Raw genomic sequence first — 11,015 nt, forward strand, 5'->3', positions numbered from 1 at the left:
ATCTCCCTTTCCCTTCCACCCAATTCTGGCATGATCCCTGTGAGCAGGCTCTCACAATCTCCCGGGACGGGGCTGAGGCAGAGGCTTTGCTCTATTCTCCCTCACCGTCCCTTCTTCATTCCCCCTTGCCACTTAGCATTTATCCCCCCAGCCATGCCTTCTCCCTCTCTTCCTTGCCCTGACATATATTGTGCCTTATTTATGCTGCAAATATAACATTAAACTATCGAGAGAACCACTGTTATGTCTGATGCTTCAATATTCTGATCTACAAGTCCCACTATCCACTCTTTCTGGGAACTCATTGGGCTTCCATGTCTGTGATCTTCCTCACTCTCCCATTTCTTAGGACAGAAGGAGCTGGGATTCTTATCCTTCCTTTTTACGCAGGGTAGATACAATCTAGAGAAGGTAGGTGGTTTTACATAAATGACATAACACAACAAAAGGCACAGGACCAGGGCTCAGATCTGTGCACTACCCTGGGGACAAGGGCCCTCAGCATCATGGGAGTGCTCACTTAGAGGACATGTGTGCTTTATGTGAATGGGGGATGGGATGGTGTTTGAAGGCAAGTGTCCTCTTACCTTTCAGTGTTTTGTCTCCAACCCCTCCCAACGATTTTTTTAAAACAACAAAAATAAGCTCTACCTTCAAGAAGTGTCCAACATACCTGGGGAATGCACAGAGACCGAAAGGGAAGCTTTCTATGATTCTATAAGTTCTATGGGTATGGGGTGGGGGTGCGACAGTTAGAAGCAGGTAAGAGAATTCTCAAGAAAAAGAGGTAATGCTTAGGAACCATATAGAGTAAGGATATGTAGGGCAGTTACTAATTAAATCTTTGTATTCTTTAATAATTATCACAGGTGAGGAGAGTGAGCCAGGCTGAAGAACTTGACCAAGAGATGGCAGGTGTCTCTGAGGGTTTCCCAATAGGAGAGAAATTATCTAATTAACTAATTATCTAAATTAACTGGCTGATGTCTGGTATAATTAACACGAATAGGGAGACTGAGTCTCCTTAGGAGTAGGAAAGGCAGTGGTGATTTTCACTGTGTTGTGGTCAGGAACACATGGGCAGCCAGAGAAGAGTGAGAAAGGAAGTTACTGAAAGCCAGATACTAAAGCCAAGATTAAGAGGTCTGAGAGGTGAGGATGAGACTCTGAAAAAAAAGACAGGGCAGTTTCCCATGTTGGCAGAATTAACCCATTCCAACTACTAGCCAAAGGAGAGACTAGCCGCCTCCATCCTGGACATAGGAAGCCTAGTCAGCTTGTTTCTTGATGCAGCATCAGCTCAGATAGTGTTGTACTTGGCGATCAGAGAAATAGTCGAGGGGAAGCAGCAGGGTGGTAAATACTGAGTGCCTGCTCTGTGCTTAATGAAATGTTAATGTTTTGTGTCACTGTTCACAGCAGTCTTGATAAGAGGATAGTTGCCTCATTTTATTGATAACGAAGTGAGGTTAAGGTTAGGACACTTGCCCCAAGGCACACAGTGAAGTGCCAAAGCTGGGATTAAAACAGTTCTGACCCCAGAGCCAGTCTGCAGTGCTCACCCCCCCTACTCCTCAGGACTTCTGTCAGATAAGAACACAAGGACCTCGCTGTGGGGCAGGATCCATTTCCCACAGAAGAGACATCTGCCTATGGTCCTAAAACTCCCTTTTAAGAAGTGAAACTACAAGATGCAATGATGAATGTCAGGTTCTATGCTTGAGACCAGCCATGAGATAAAGGCTCACCCTAGCTTAGGCTACATTAATAGGAATGCAGTATCTAGAGCATCCCAATCAAAACCTGCTCTACCTGCCCAAAGTACAAATTGTTTACAAATGCCTTACTTTAAAGGGGGAGCACTTCCCCTTTAACAACAACAACAACGAAAAAAAGACTATAGAATAGAACAATGAAATGTCTTCAAACCTGTGAAAGGCTTGCAGATGTGAAAGAATCAAGAGATATTGAGAGTTAATGAGGCAAAACTAAGAACACCTGGTGGAGGCCACAAGGAGGCAGAAACCAGCTCGGTGCAAGGATAAATCTGTGTGAAGACTCAGGAGATGGTAAGTTCCCAGGACATGGGTATGTAGGGCTCCTCACAGCTAACATTCTAAGGACACTTGCTCTGTGTTAGATCCTGTACTAAATAGATGACCAAAAGTATCTCAAATAATGCTCACCCTAGGAAGTAGTTCCTTTTCATGTTGTCGTGTTTTAGATGAAGATACTGCAGTTTAGAAAGGTAAACAGCTTTCCAAGGCCGTTTCACAGGCTCTTTACATCCTGGCACCTCTCCAGGACAGGCTACAGAACCACAAGGGGAGGGGGGAGGGGGATGCTGAGGAAGGCATCCTAGGATCAGAAGGGAAAGGGCACAAGATGACTTCGAAGAATCCCTGAGAGGCAGGGCAGGTATTTCCTAAAGCTGGATTCTAGCCTCCTGCCCAGGTGGGGGTGACTCAAGTGAGGCGAACAAAATGATAGTCCAACCTCAGGATTCTGCCCCTGCCTTTCTGGAACTCCTTAGAATCAGGGCCTTAGGAACCTCCATCCACCTGACCTTTCAAAGAGCTCCATTCCAGAAAAAGGAAATGGCTAGACCCGAAGTGTGGAGCTATGACCACAGGGTGGCAGCAGTGCCTCAGCTGCAGAGGAGGGCTCCCTAGGCCCAGGTGAGGCAGGTCCTAACCAGTTGCCCGCTCATGAAGATGGGGTCCATCTATAGATTTGAAGCAATTACCACTTTCTTTTATTTTCCACCTTCATCTCACTGTTCTATCCACAGGCAAATCTCAAAGTAGTGACTCCTTTTGTAACCCTTCAAGAGGCACTTACGCAGGGGTGTGAATGGGCTGGGTGACCCTGACTGCAGCAGTTAGCGGAGGGACCAGGCTGGGTCATCCCAGCCAACTCGGACCCTGGCTCTTCCCCCACTCCCTCTGTTCCACAACACAACACCTAGCCCTTTCTAACAGGATTATCTTTATGCTTTTATTCTACAAGTTAAAAAAGAGAGGTGATCGATTGGAGCTCTCCAACCTGTTGAGGGATTGGGGGTTCTTAAAGGCCCCCCAGGGCCTGGCTCTGACAAAGCATCTGCAATTAATGATGCTTCTTGAGCTCTGGAGACAGGATTTATGCATCTAATAAAGTCTGTAACTCCAGGCTTAGGAACTGGGGCCAGAGGCTGAGAGCAGGAAGTCCCAGAGGGGCCATGGGAGGGGATCCCAGGGGCTCTTAATGGAGCCGTGCATTTCCATTGCCTGCTCTAGATTCCCCCTCAGGCTGCTGTGGGGGTGGGGGGTAGGGGGACAGCAGGTATAAGAGGCAGATGTGGCCGTAAGCAGGCAGATGACAGCATGGATTCCAGGCAGGCAGCAATGTTGCTGGTGGTGCTGCTTTTAGTAACAGACTGGGGCTGCGCTGAAGGACCAGGGGGCCAGGGCGATCAGATCTTCGAGGTAAGTTAGCAGCCCCCTCCCCACGTCACCATTCCCTCTATTCCACTTGAGACTTGTGCTCTAGATTCAAACACTCTAGTGGCCAGGGTCTTCATTGGGTCCTCACATTTGAGGAAATGGCGTCTCAGCCTCCTACAACTTGCCAGGGGAGGCCACATCCTCCCCCTAGTGACCTGAATGTCAAAAGTCTTTGCTGCCCATATTCCCTCCTGGATGTCCCTGTACCACAGGAGGAAGACAGCAAACCCCACCCACCGCAGGATGCCAAGACCCCTGCATCACTCTTGCTCTCCCTGCTTCAGGCCATGCAGAGACCCAGCCGGAGCCCAACCTTCCTGTTTCAGCCCCAGAGGTGAGTCTGAGAGGGACACAGGCAAGGCTGGGACCAGAGGGAGAGGAGAGGGAAGGGGGCTGGAGAAGGGGAGGACTAGAAGGACCTACCACTGAGGATGGATCTCTCCTAAGGTTTGGCAGAAATACCCAGGGCTCCTGGAGCAACGAACGGCTGAGTACCCGAGCTGGGGAGGGGCTGAGCTCCCCATTCTGGAGTCTGGCTGCCCCTCAGCGCTTTGGAAAGAAGTGACATGTCACCCCTTGATACATTTGCATGCAAGGCCCATACCCGGAATTGCCATGTGTCCCCCAGAAATAAAGCTGCCTGGCTTCTGAATCAGATGTCTGTGTCTAAGACTTGCAAGGGCTGGGAGGGAGCTCAGGGCAAAAACCACAGCCCCTCCATCTCCTCCAATCTCTCCAGGAACACAGGTGATGGGTTTCGCAGAAGTCATTGCACCTAGCCTCCTGCCACTAGGAAGCAGGCATGGGGACGTGGGATAAACAAGGTGGGGAAGCACAAAGAGGAGGTGATTTGACACTAACCTCCTCTGCCATCAACTATTCAGGGAAACAGAAAAGGCAGGATTTAAGAATCCAAGGAGCAGCACATTTATTCCGGGCTCTAGAGGGTAGTGCCCGATTTCATTCCCCTTCGTCATCACCAGTAACATGAGGATGGATCCTGGGCCACTGAGGCACTGTGGTCCCTGGCTCCTGGGCCCATGCCCTCCTTGGCCTTCAGGGAGGCAGTCTGTGTCAGAGGTAGAGATGGTACCTCTAAGGGTACCAGAGCTGGGCAGATGCCTGGGCCAAGGGTAGGAAGAGCAGGGAACGGAGGTGTACATGAATGGATCCAGCTGGAGCTTTACTTGCTGCCCGCCATGATCTTGAGGTACTGCAAGGCACGGCGAGCAGCCTCGCCACGAGCTGCCTCCCTGGTGGCTGCGGAGCCATGACACACGGTGGTCGGTTGAGTGGACAGCTCCACCAGGCACTGGCAGAGCCCACTCAGGCTCAACTCCTCTGGAGACCAAGAGAGAGGAAGGAGGCAGTGTTGGGTGGGAAGGCAGCACCAGGAGGAACGATCCACATCACCATCATGCCCTCCCCAACTCCCTATACCATCTGTACTTGCTCTGGTCCAGTCCCCACCAACCCCTGGCCCCCCAACTAGCCATACCAATATCCAGGTAGCTGACATGGAAGGCCTGCTCCTCAGACAGCTCACTGAGGACACTGCAGCAGGCAGGGCCCAGAGCACCTAAGGAGCCCAGGGAGCAGCTGCGGAGGGACAGGATCTTCTCTCCCACTGAATTCCGCAGAGAATCCCAGGTGCAGCCTGGGCCCCGGTTCCGAAGTCCATCCAGGCGGGAGCCCACACCCTGATGAGATGAAAACAATGAGAAAGATGCAGCACTAGGCTGGAAGACTCAGGCATTTAATAGACATTTAATGTCCAAAGAGAGAATAGCCCAAAGAAGGGTACCGCCTCCCCTTGATCAATCTCCATATGGCCCCCCTCTCACTACTAGACCCTTGATTGGATGGCCAGGTAGCCTTCCTCATCCCAGGAACAAAAGCCCTGCCATGGGCCAGCTCCCCAACAGCACTCACCATGTGGGCCTACAGCTGAAGCCTAGAGGGGGACCCAAGAATCCTAGCTCCAATAGGAAAATGAACACAAGCAGGCCTAGGACCCAGAAAGGCTCACTCCCAAGTCACAGAACTGAGTCCCCAGTACCCTAGACTGGCATGGGGATGGCCCACAAGCCACTCACAATGGAGAAGTGATCATCGTCAGGCTCTGCCTCATTCCCATCCCGGGCATCCAGAGGCACCGTGTGCACTCGAAGCAGCATTTTAGCTGCCGCATTACGCTTTGCCAGCTTTTTGGAAGTGCCACTGCCTGTGTATGGGGAGAGTGTTACTGGATTATAACTCCTAGAAGACTCAGTGCTTTCCACTCAGCTCAAACCCAGGTTTGAGGGTCCCCTTAGATGTCAGTTAGACAGGGGAGCTCAGGACCTGCCATGCACCTGAGAAACTGATTGGCCAGAAGAGGGGGGAAGATAGGGTGCAAGGAAGAAGCTAAGGGAAGGAGCCAAGCTGGGGATCTCAGCCAGAAGAGTGGGGCTGTAGCACAGAGAAGCTAGGAGGTGCCTGTGGCCAGGACTAGAGTACTTGGGGACAGTAGCTGCAAAATCTCCCTTCTGCCCAGTTACCAATCTCGATGAAACGCTCCACTCGGCAGGTCATGGTGAACTCTTTGCGGTGGGCTGGTCCAGACTCCTGAGTCACTGTGTACTCAGGTAACCGCCAACCCTTTTGCACCACCAGCTCCTTGAAGGGCGAAATAAGGGGGCACATGCTGAGTGAGAAGAGTCCAAACATCCTCTCCCTACCATAGCAGCTTCAGATTCCAGGTTAGAGGAGGCATAAAGAGGATGGAAAAAGCCCTCAGAACAGAACACTCCCCGTCCCCTACCCCCATTAGCTTCCCTCATGGCCCCTGGTTCAAGGGAGGACAGGCATGCACAGGAAATGAGGATGGGAGCACACCTGCAGAGCACCAACAGGGTTGCACTCGGACTGCTGAGGAGAGACAGGGGGCTGCACCTCCATGGGGGAGCTCCTGAAGGAAAAAGGGCCCAGGGCCAAAGCTGAAAGGGCTAGTTTCTTCTGCTGCTGCCCATGAGTCCTAAGCCTTGTTTTAGTTTCCCCCACTCCAAACTTCTAGCCTGCTTCCTTCCCCCTCCCCTGCAAGTGAGGTCTCCTCCAGGTCCCAGGCCCATTTCACTTTTCTGGAACACATGATCATCACCTCGCCAGGGCAGTGGGAGAGGGACTATATATCCAGTCCCTGGAAGCACTGGATGGGACTCAAACACAGGACCATCATGGGGCCAATTCAGAAGCAAATGGGGCCTGCAATACCCTTAAACATGGTCAATATCATCCATATGGCTATTTAAAAGTCATTAATTACCGCCAGTCCCAAGAGCTTACCAACTGGTACAAATTCTTCAAACTCTGGTCCCCAACTATTCCAGCCTCTGTTTGTTCTCAGACTTCCTTGTGCCTGACCAGCCTGGGTCCAAAACTGGGGGCCAGGAGCCAGGACCCCTTCCTCCCCCCTCAGGCAGTCAGAAGACACAACATACCTGGTTGGGACAGCAGATGGAACAGGAGTAGCAGCCACTGCAGCAGTAAAAACCAGACCGTCCTCAGGCAGTGGAGAGTCTAGGGGTGAAAAAGAACTTCCCGAGGGGAAGGGGGCCTTTGATTCACACCCTTGTGGGGCAGGGACAGTGGAAGGGTGGGGGACCCAGGTCCTCCTGACCTGCCCATCCCCTAAAAAAATTCCTTCCCACTCGAGTCAAAGACTTGGGAAAACTCAACCACCAGCTCTTCCTCCTGGGATCCTTTGCTTCCAAAACACCAGATTAAAAAGACTGAGAAAAGGAGGAAGAGGGTCTCTTTCTAACCCAAGAACTATGGGAGCAACAAATTCCAACCTCAGTGCAGAAGAGGAAATGACATCTTGCTAGACAGAGAAGGCAATTCCCTCCAGCCTAAGCCTCCACCCCTCTCCCTCCTTAGCCTGAACCCCAAACCATAGCCACGATCCCTCAGTGGAGCTGGCCATTCCCCCCAGCAGCAGGAGCCCTGGAAGCATCCTGCTCAGGTCCAGAGGAAACTCAGGAAGAGGCCAGGTCAAGGTGACTAAGTGTCACCAGGTCAGGCCTACTGGGCAGAGGGGCTGATGCAGGGGCCTGGGTTCCTGGCAGGGCCTCTAGGATGCCTCAGCTGTTCCTCCCTCACCTGCTGTCCTCCAGGGCCGGCTCCAGCATGCTCCCCCCTTTGAGGTGTTTGAGGGCCACCTCAGCTGCCTTGTGCTTGGCTGCCTTCTTGCTGGGGCCCTGACCTGAGAGATGGGGCGTGGGCAATACTGGAGGTCACTGGAAGGACGAAAGAGAAACCAGCATCCCACAGCCTCTCTCCTCACTGCTACAGGGAGTCAACCAAGCCCCTCCACATGACCTCCCCCTGTCCAAGACTGGAAGTGTTATACTAATTGCTGGAAAGGCCCTTATCTTTCCACAAGCTCCCAAAATCAAGTCATGCCAGACAGAACTGCTCCTGAGCTCAGACACCTTGGGTAGAGATTTTTTCTCTGCCTTACTTTACTCTGGGAAGCACTTTCTTTCAGTAAATGGAGATGGCTGGAAAAATGGAAAGAAGGTAGATTCTAGAGTCAAAGCCTGGCTCTACCGCTTACTAAGCATGTGACCTTGCACCAGTCATTGAATCCCCCTGAGCTTCACTCAGTCTCCTCAAATTCAATGAGAGGATACTACCACCTACATTACTGGATTAGACTGAGGTTTATGATTAAATAGGAATTTGCCTAAGCACCTATAACAGAGCCCAGCATAGCCGGCACTCACTTGCCCTAATACTTCGCTAAGATTTTCGTTTATCTCCTCAGTATGCTGACGATCTGGCAATCCTGCTTGCTCCTCTAACTCTCCGAAGTCCTGCCCACTTCCTCACATACCTGTTCTCCCAATCCAGTCAGTGGCCTTACCCCCTGAAATCTCTCCCTCCCTCCCTCCCTCCCTGCTCTTGAAAAAGAAGACTGTGAAGAGACTTCAAGAAATAAAGTCAATGGGGCCCTGTGAATGCACACCCCAGCCAGGCTGGCCCAAGCCTTCCTCACCAGTGCAGCTGGTGTCGCCAACGGTGACCCGAAAGGTGAAATTAGGCTGGTGGGCTTGGCCCTCGGCTTTGAGAAGGTCGTACACGGGCGTCTTCCCTATTCTGGTCCCATACTCCTGCAGAAGGCTGATCGGGGTCTTGCCCGGGTTGGCTGCCAGCATTTGCTCTATACTGGAGGGAGGGGTACAGACCCTCATCACACCTCCCCTCTCTGCACCCACCTGGCCAAGCACTGCTGTATCAGACCCAGGCACATCATGGGGGTCACAGGGTCCAGGGGACCCCAGGCAGTACAGCAGCCATAGGCTGGGTTCAATGTGGAGTAGAGGTGCAGGCTGGGAAAGCAGGGTCCACTGCCCCAGAGCAAGCGGGGAATGCACTGTTCCTGTCTCAGTTAAGGCGGGAGATCCTGTGCCCGAGTTTAGATTGGAAGTGCATGTCCCTAACACAGTGCAGGCCAAGAACCCAGTACCCACCAAATGCACTGAATGTCGGAGGCATGAAGCCCAATGATCCAGTGCAGTCTGGGAACCTGGCCAGCCTCAAACTATTTCGAGCTGAAGGCAGTGGCCACTGCTCGGGTGAATGCTGGGAACCACGGCCCACTACCCCAGTGCTTGCCGGGAACAACCCTCAGGCCAGATGCATGCTGGGGCCGCGCCGCAACTCCTCCGCATCGCGCCACATTCTTCGCCCTGCAGTGATCGATGCGAGGCGGCTCACCTGGGCAGCCCGCAGCCCGTAGTAGTGCTGGAGCCCTGCTCCTCTTCACTCATTCCCTCCTCCGTCCCCGCGGGCGCCACCGTGACTTCAGCCTCCACCCGCCCCAATACTCCGCCGACAAGCTAGGGCCGGGGCCAAGCCCCTAGTCGCGGCCGGTCGGGCCCGCCGTGGGGCATGCTGGGATATGGAGTCTCCCGCCCCTCCCGCCCTCCCAAGTCCATGAATCTCCATCAGGAGGGGAGTTATCTGTCCCACAACCCTCCGCGTGCTGGTAGGCAGCACCGCCTTGTGGGAGGAGCGGACCCTTCCACTAACGCTTCCTGAGCTGAGGGTGGTTTTTTGTTTGTTTGTTTGTTTGTTTGCTTTAAGTATCGTACAGCTTCCTTCTGCGTCTCCTCTCCCCTGGGCAAGGGCTCTGGACATGCGCAGTAACAGAAAAGAAGCGGCTGGGGGCGGGGCGGCAGGGCTAACTTGAGCGGTGAGGTAGGGGTGAAGGGTTTCGAACACAGAGAACTACAGAACCCAGGAGCTCGCGTGTCATATTTGTCGCAGCTGGAGGGGCAGGGTCAAGCATGCACGAGAAGCTTCCCGGCGTAATTGGTTATTCCGGATGGCGCTTACTTGCCCTAGATGGATTACGATTGGTTACTTCACCTGTGGGGGCGGGGACAAGGAAAGAGTCAACCCCTTTGACCCCGCCTCTTTCTTGAGAAAAGGTGGTGATTGGTTTAGTTGGTGAGACTGCAGTCGGATCCTGACTCTCTGCAGTCTGCGAGGATAGGCCCTACCTGGACGTGGGGGAACACTGTTCCCTGCTCCTCAGAGCGCCGGGGCAGTTGTATGTCCAAGTCCATGTCAGACAGTTCACCTTCAGTCTAAGCCCCTAGCGTTCGGGCTTTCGTCTCACAGAACCTGCTTCCTTTTCCTAGATTGCCCTTAATCTCTCTTAACCATTTAATTCTGCCTCACAGCCTGTAGGGTTTACTCTTCTTTTCTAAAACCTTTTTAAAAAGAATGGCCCGAGTGAACCCTTCGTTAGCTGGCCAGGAGACCCCTCGAGCCTGAGAAGCAAGGGGACTGGAGGAACTAAGGCACATGGTGGTCTCATTCCTTCTGCCGTGGGCCTTGGGTCCCAGTTGAGAGCAAAAGAAGACTTTGACCTCCTAGAACAATCAATTAACCTGACTTTCAGAGCTCCATTCCCTGCTCCCCAAAGTCTCACAACCATTGAACTGAAAGATGAGGGAAAATCTTGTGATCTTGGAAAGAAAGAGGTCACGAAAAACATCTGATTCTAACGAGTGTTCTGAGAATGGGTCAGGGAAGAGATAGGACTCGCTCCGAGTCTGGGGTGGAGGTCCAGAGGAAACTTGGAATAATGAGGGGTCATCCAGGAACACGGAAGGGGGAGGGTACTGAGCTGAGTGGATTCCCATTGGGTGGAACTGGAGTGGTGACAATTAGGGGAGGAAAGCTGGCAAAATTGGTATAACGGGGAGCAACGCTGGCGCGCGGGGGTGGGTGGGGTGGTTTCCTATCTGAGGGGCTACTGCCTCAGGGTATATATAGGAGGGAGTTCATAAAACTGGCCTTAGGGGTCTCCTACGGAAGCAGCATAAGGCCCATGGTGGGACCTCCATCAGGGAGGTGACGGGCCCAGACGGACCAGGGACGAGCCAGGAGTACGCCGGATGGCAGCAGCAGGCTCCTTTAAGAGGCCGGCGGCTCCAGCGTAACATCCCCCACCCCCACCCCCTGCTCAGGGCGTGT

The 11,015-nt window shown here is 52.9% G+C and overlaps 2 protein-coding genes across 4 annotated transcripts; one reads left to right on the forward strand and one right to left on the reverse strand.

Annotated features, from left to right (window-relative positions):
* Nucleotides 1-797: 797 nt before the first annotated feature.
* Nucleotides 798-4,081, forward strand: NPFF (neuropeptide FF-amide peptide precursor). The gene is made up of 2 exons (XM_036251001.1): nt 798-3,819; nt 3,933-4,081. Exons 1-2 carry the CDS (start codon nt 3,584-3,586, stop codon nt 4,048-4,050), a joined length of 354 nt encoding a protein of 117 aa, XP_036106894.1. The 5' UTR covers nt 798-3,583; the 3' UTR covers nt 4,051-4,081.
* Nucleotides 4,082-4,388: 307 nt separating this feature from the next.
* TARBP2 (TARBP2 subunit of RISC loading complex) lies at nt 4,389-9,592 on the reverse strand. Of its 3 annotated transcripts, none has more exons than XM_036252820.1 (9): nt 9,246-9,592; nt 8,524-8,693; nt 7,626-7,728; nt 6,965-7,060; nt 6,363-6,435; nt 6,026-6,143; nt 5,582-5,709; nt 4,984-5,185; nt 4,389-4,826 (listed from the first exon to the last, which is right to left on the reverse strand). In XM_036252820.1, exons 1-9 carry the CDS (start codon nt 9,296-9,298, stop codon nt 4,669-4,671), a joined length of 1,101 nt encoding a protein of 366 aa, XP_036108713.1. In that variant the 5' UTR covers nt 9,299-9,592; the 3' UTR covers nt 4,389-4,668. The 3 variants fall into 3 exon arrangements, with proteins under 3 accessions (XP_036108713.1, XP_036108716.1, XP_036108717.1); XM_036252823.1 differs by lacking the exon at nt 9,246-9,592 and adding an exon at nt 8,999-9,122 and having other exon boundaries at nt 4,390-4,826; XM_036252824.1 differs by having other exon boundaries at nt 4,404-4,826; nt 8,524-8,688; nt 9,246-9,308.
* Nucleotides 9,593-11,015: the final 1,423 nt, after the last annotated feature.

This window comes from Molossus molossus, unplaced genomic scaffold (assembly GCF_014108415.1).
Source record: "Molossus molossus isolate mMolMol1 unplaced genomic scaffold, mMolMol1.p scaffold_m16_p_10, whole genome shotgun sequence".
In the NCBI taxonomy this organism is placed as follows: domain Eukaryota; kingdom Metazoa; phylum Chordata; class Mammalia; order Chiroptera; family Molossidae; genus Molossus; species Molossus molossus.

Excerpts from the sequence above, each read along its gene's own strand:
- NPFF (XM_036251001.1), top strand. The coding sequence starts at position 3,584 with ATGGCGTCTCAGCCTCCTACAACTTGCCAGGGGAGGCCACATCCTCCC. Across the intron at positions 3,820-3,932 it reads TTCCTGTTTCAGCCCCAGAG|GTTTGGCAGAAATACCCAGG; the intron begins GTGAGTCTGAGA and ends ATCTCTCCTAAG.
- TARBP2 (XM_036252820.1), bottom strand. The coding sequence starts at position 9,298 with ATGAGTGAAGAGGAGCAGGGCTCCAGCACTACTACGGGCTGCGGGCTG. Across the intron at positions 7,729-8,523 it reads TGGCGACACCAGCTGCACTG|GTCAGGGCCCCAGCAAGAAG; the intron begins GTGAGGAAGGCT and ends CCCATCTCTCAG. Across the intron at positions 4,827-4,983 it reads TGTCAGCTACCTGGATATTG|AGGAGTTGAGCCTGAGTGGG; the intron begins GTATGGCTAGTT and ends CTTGGTCTCCAG.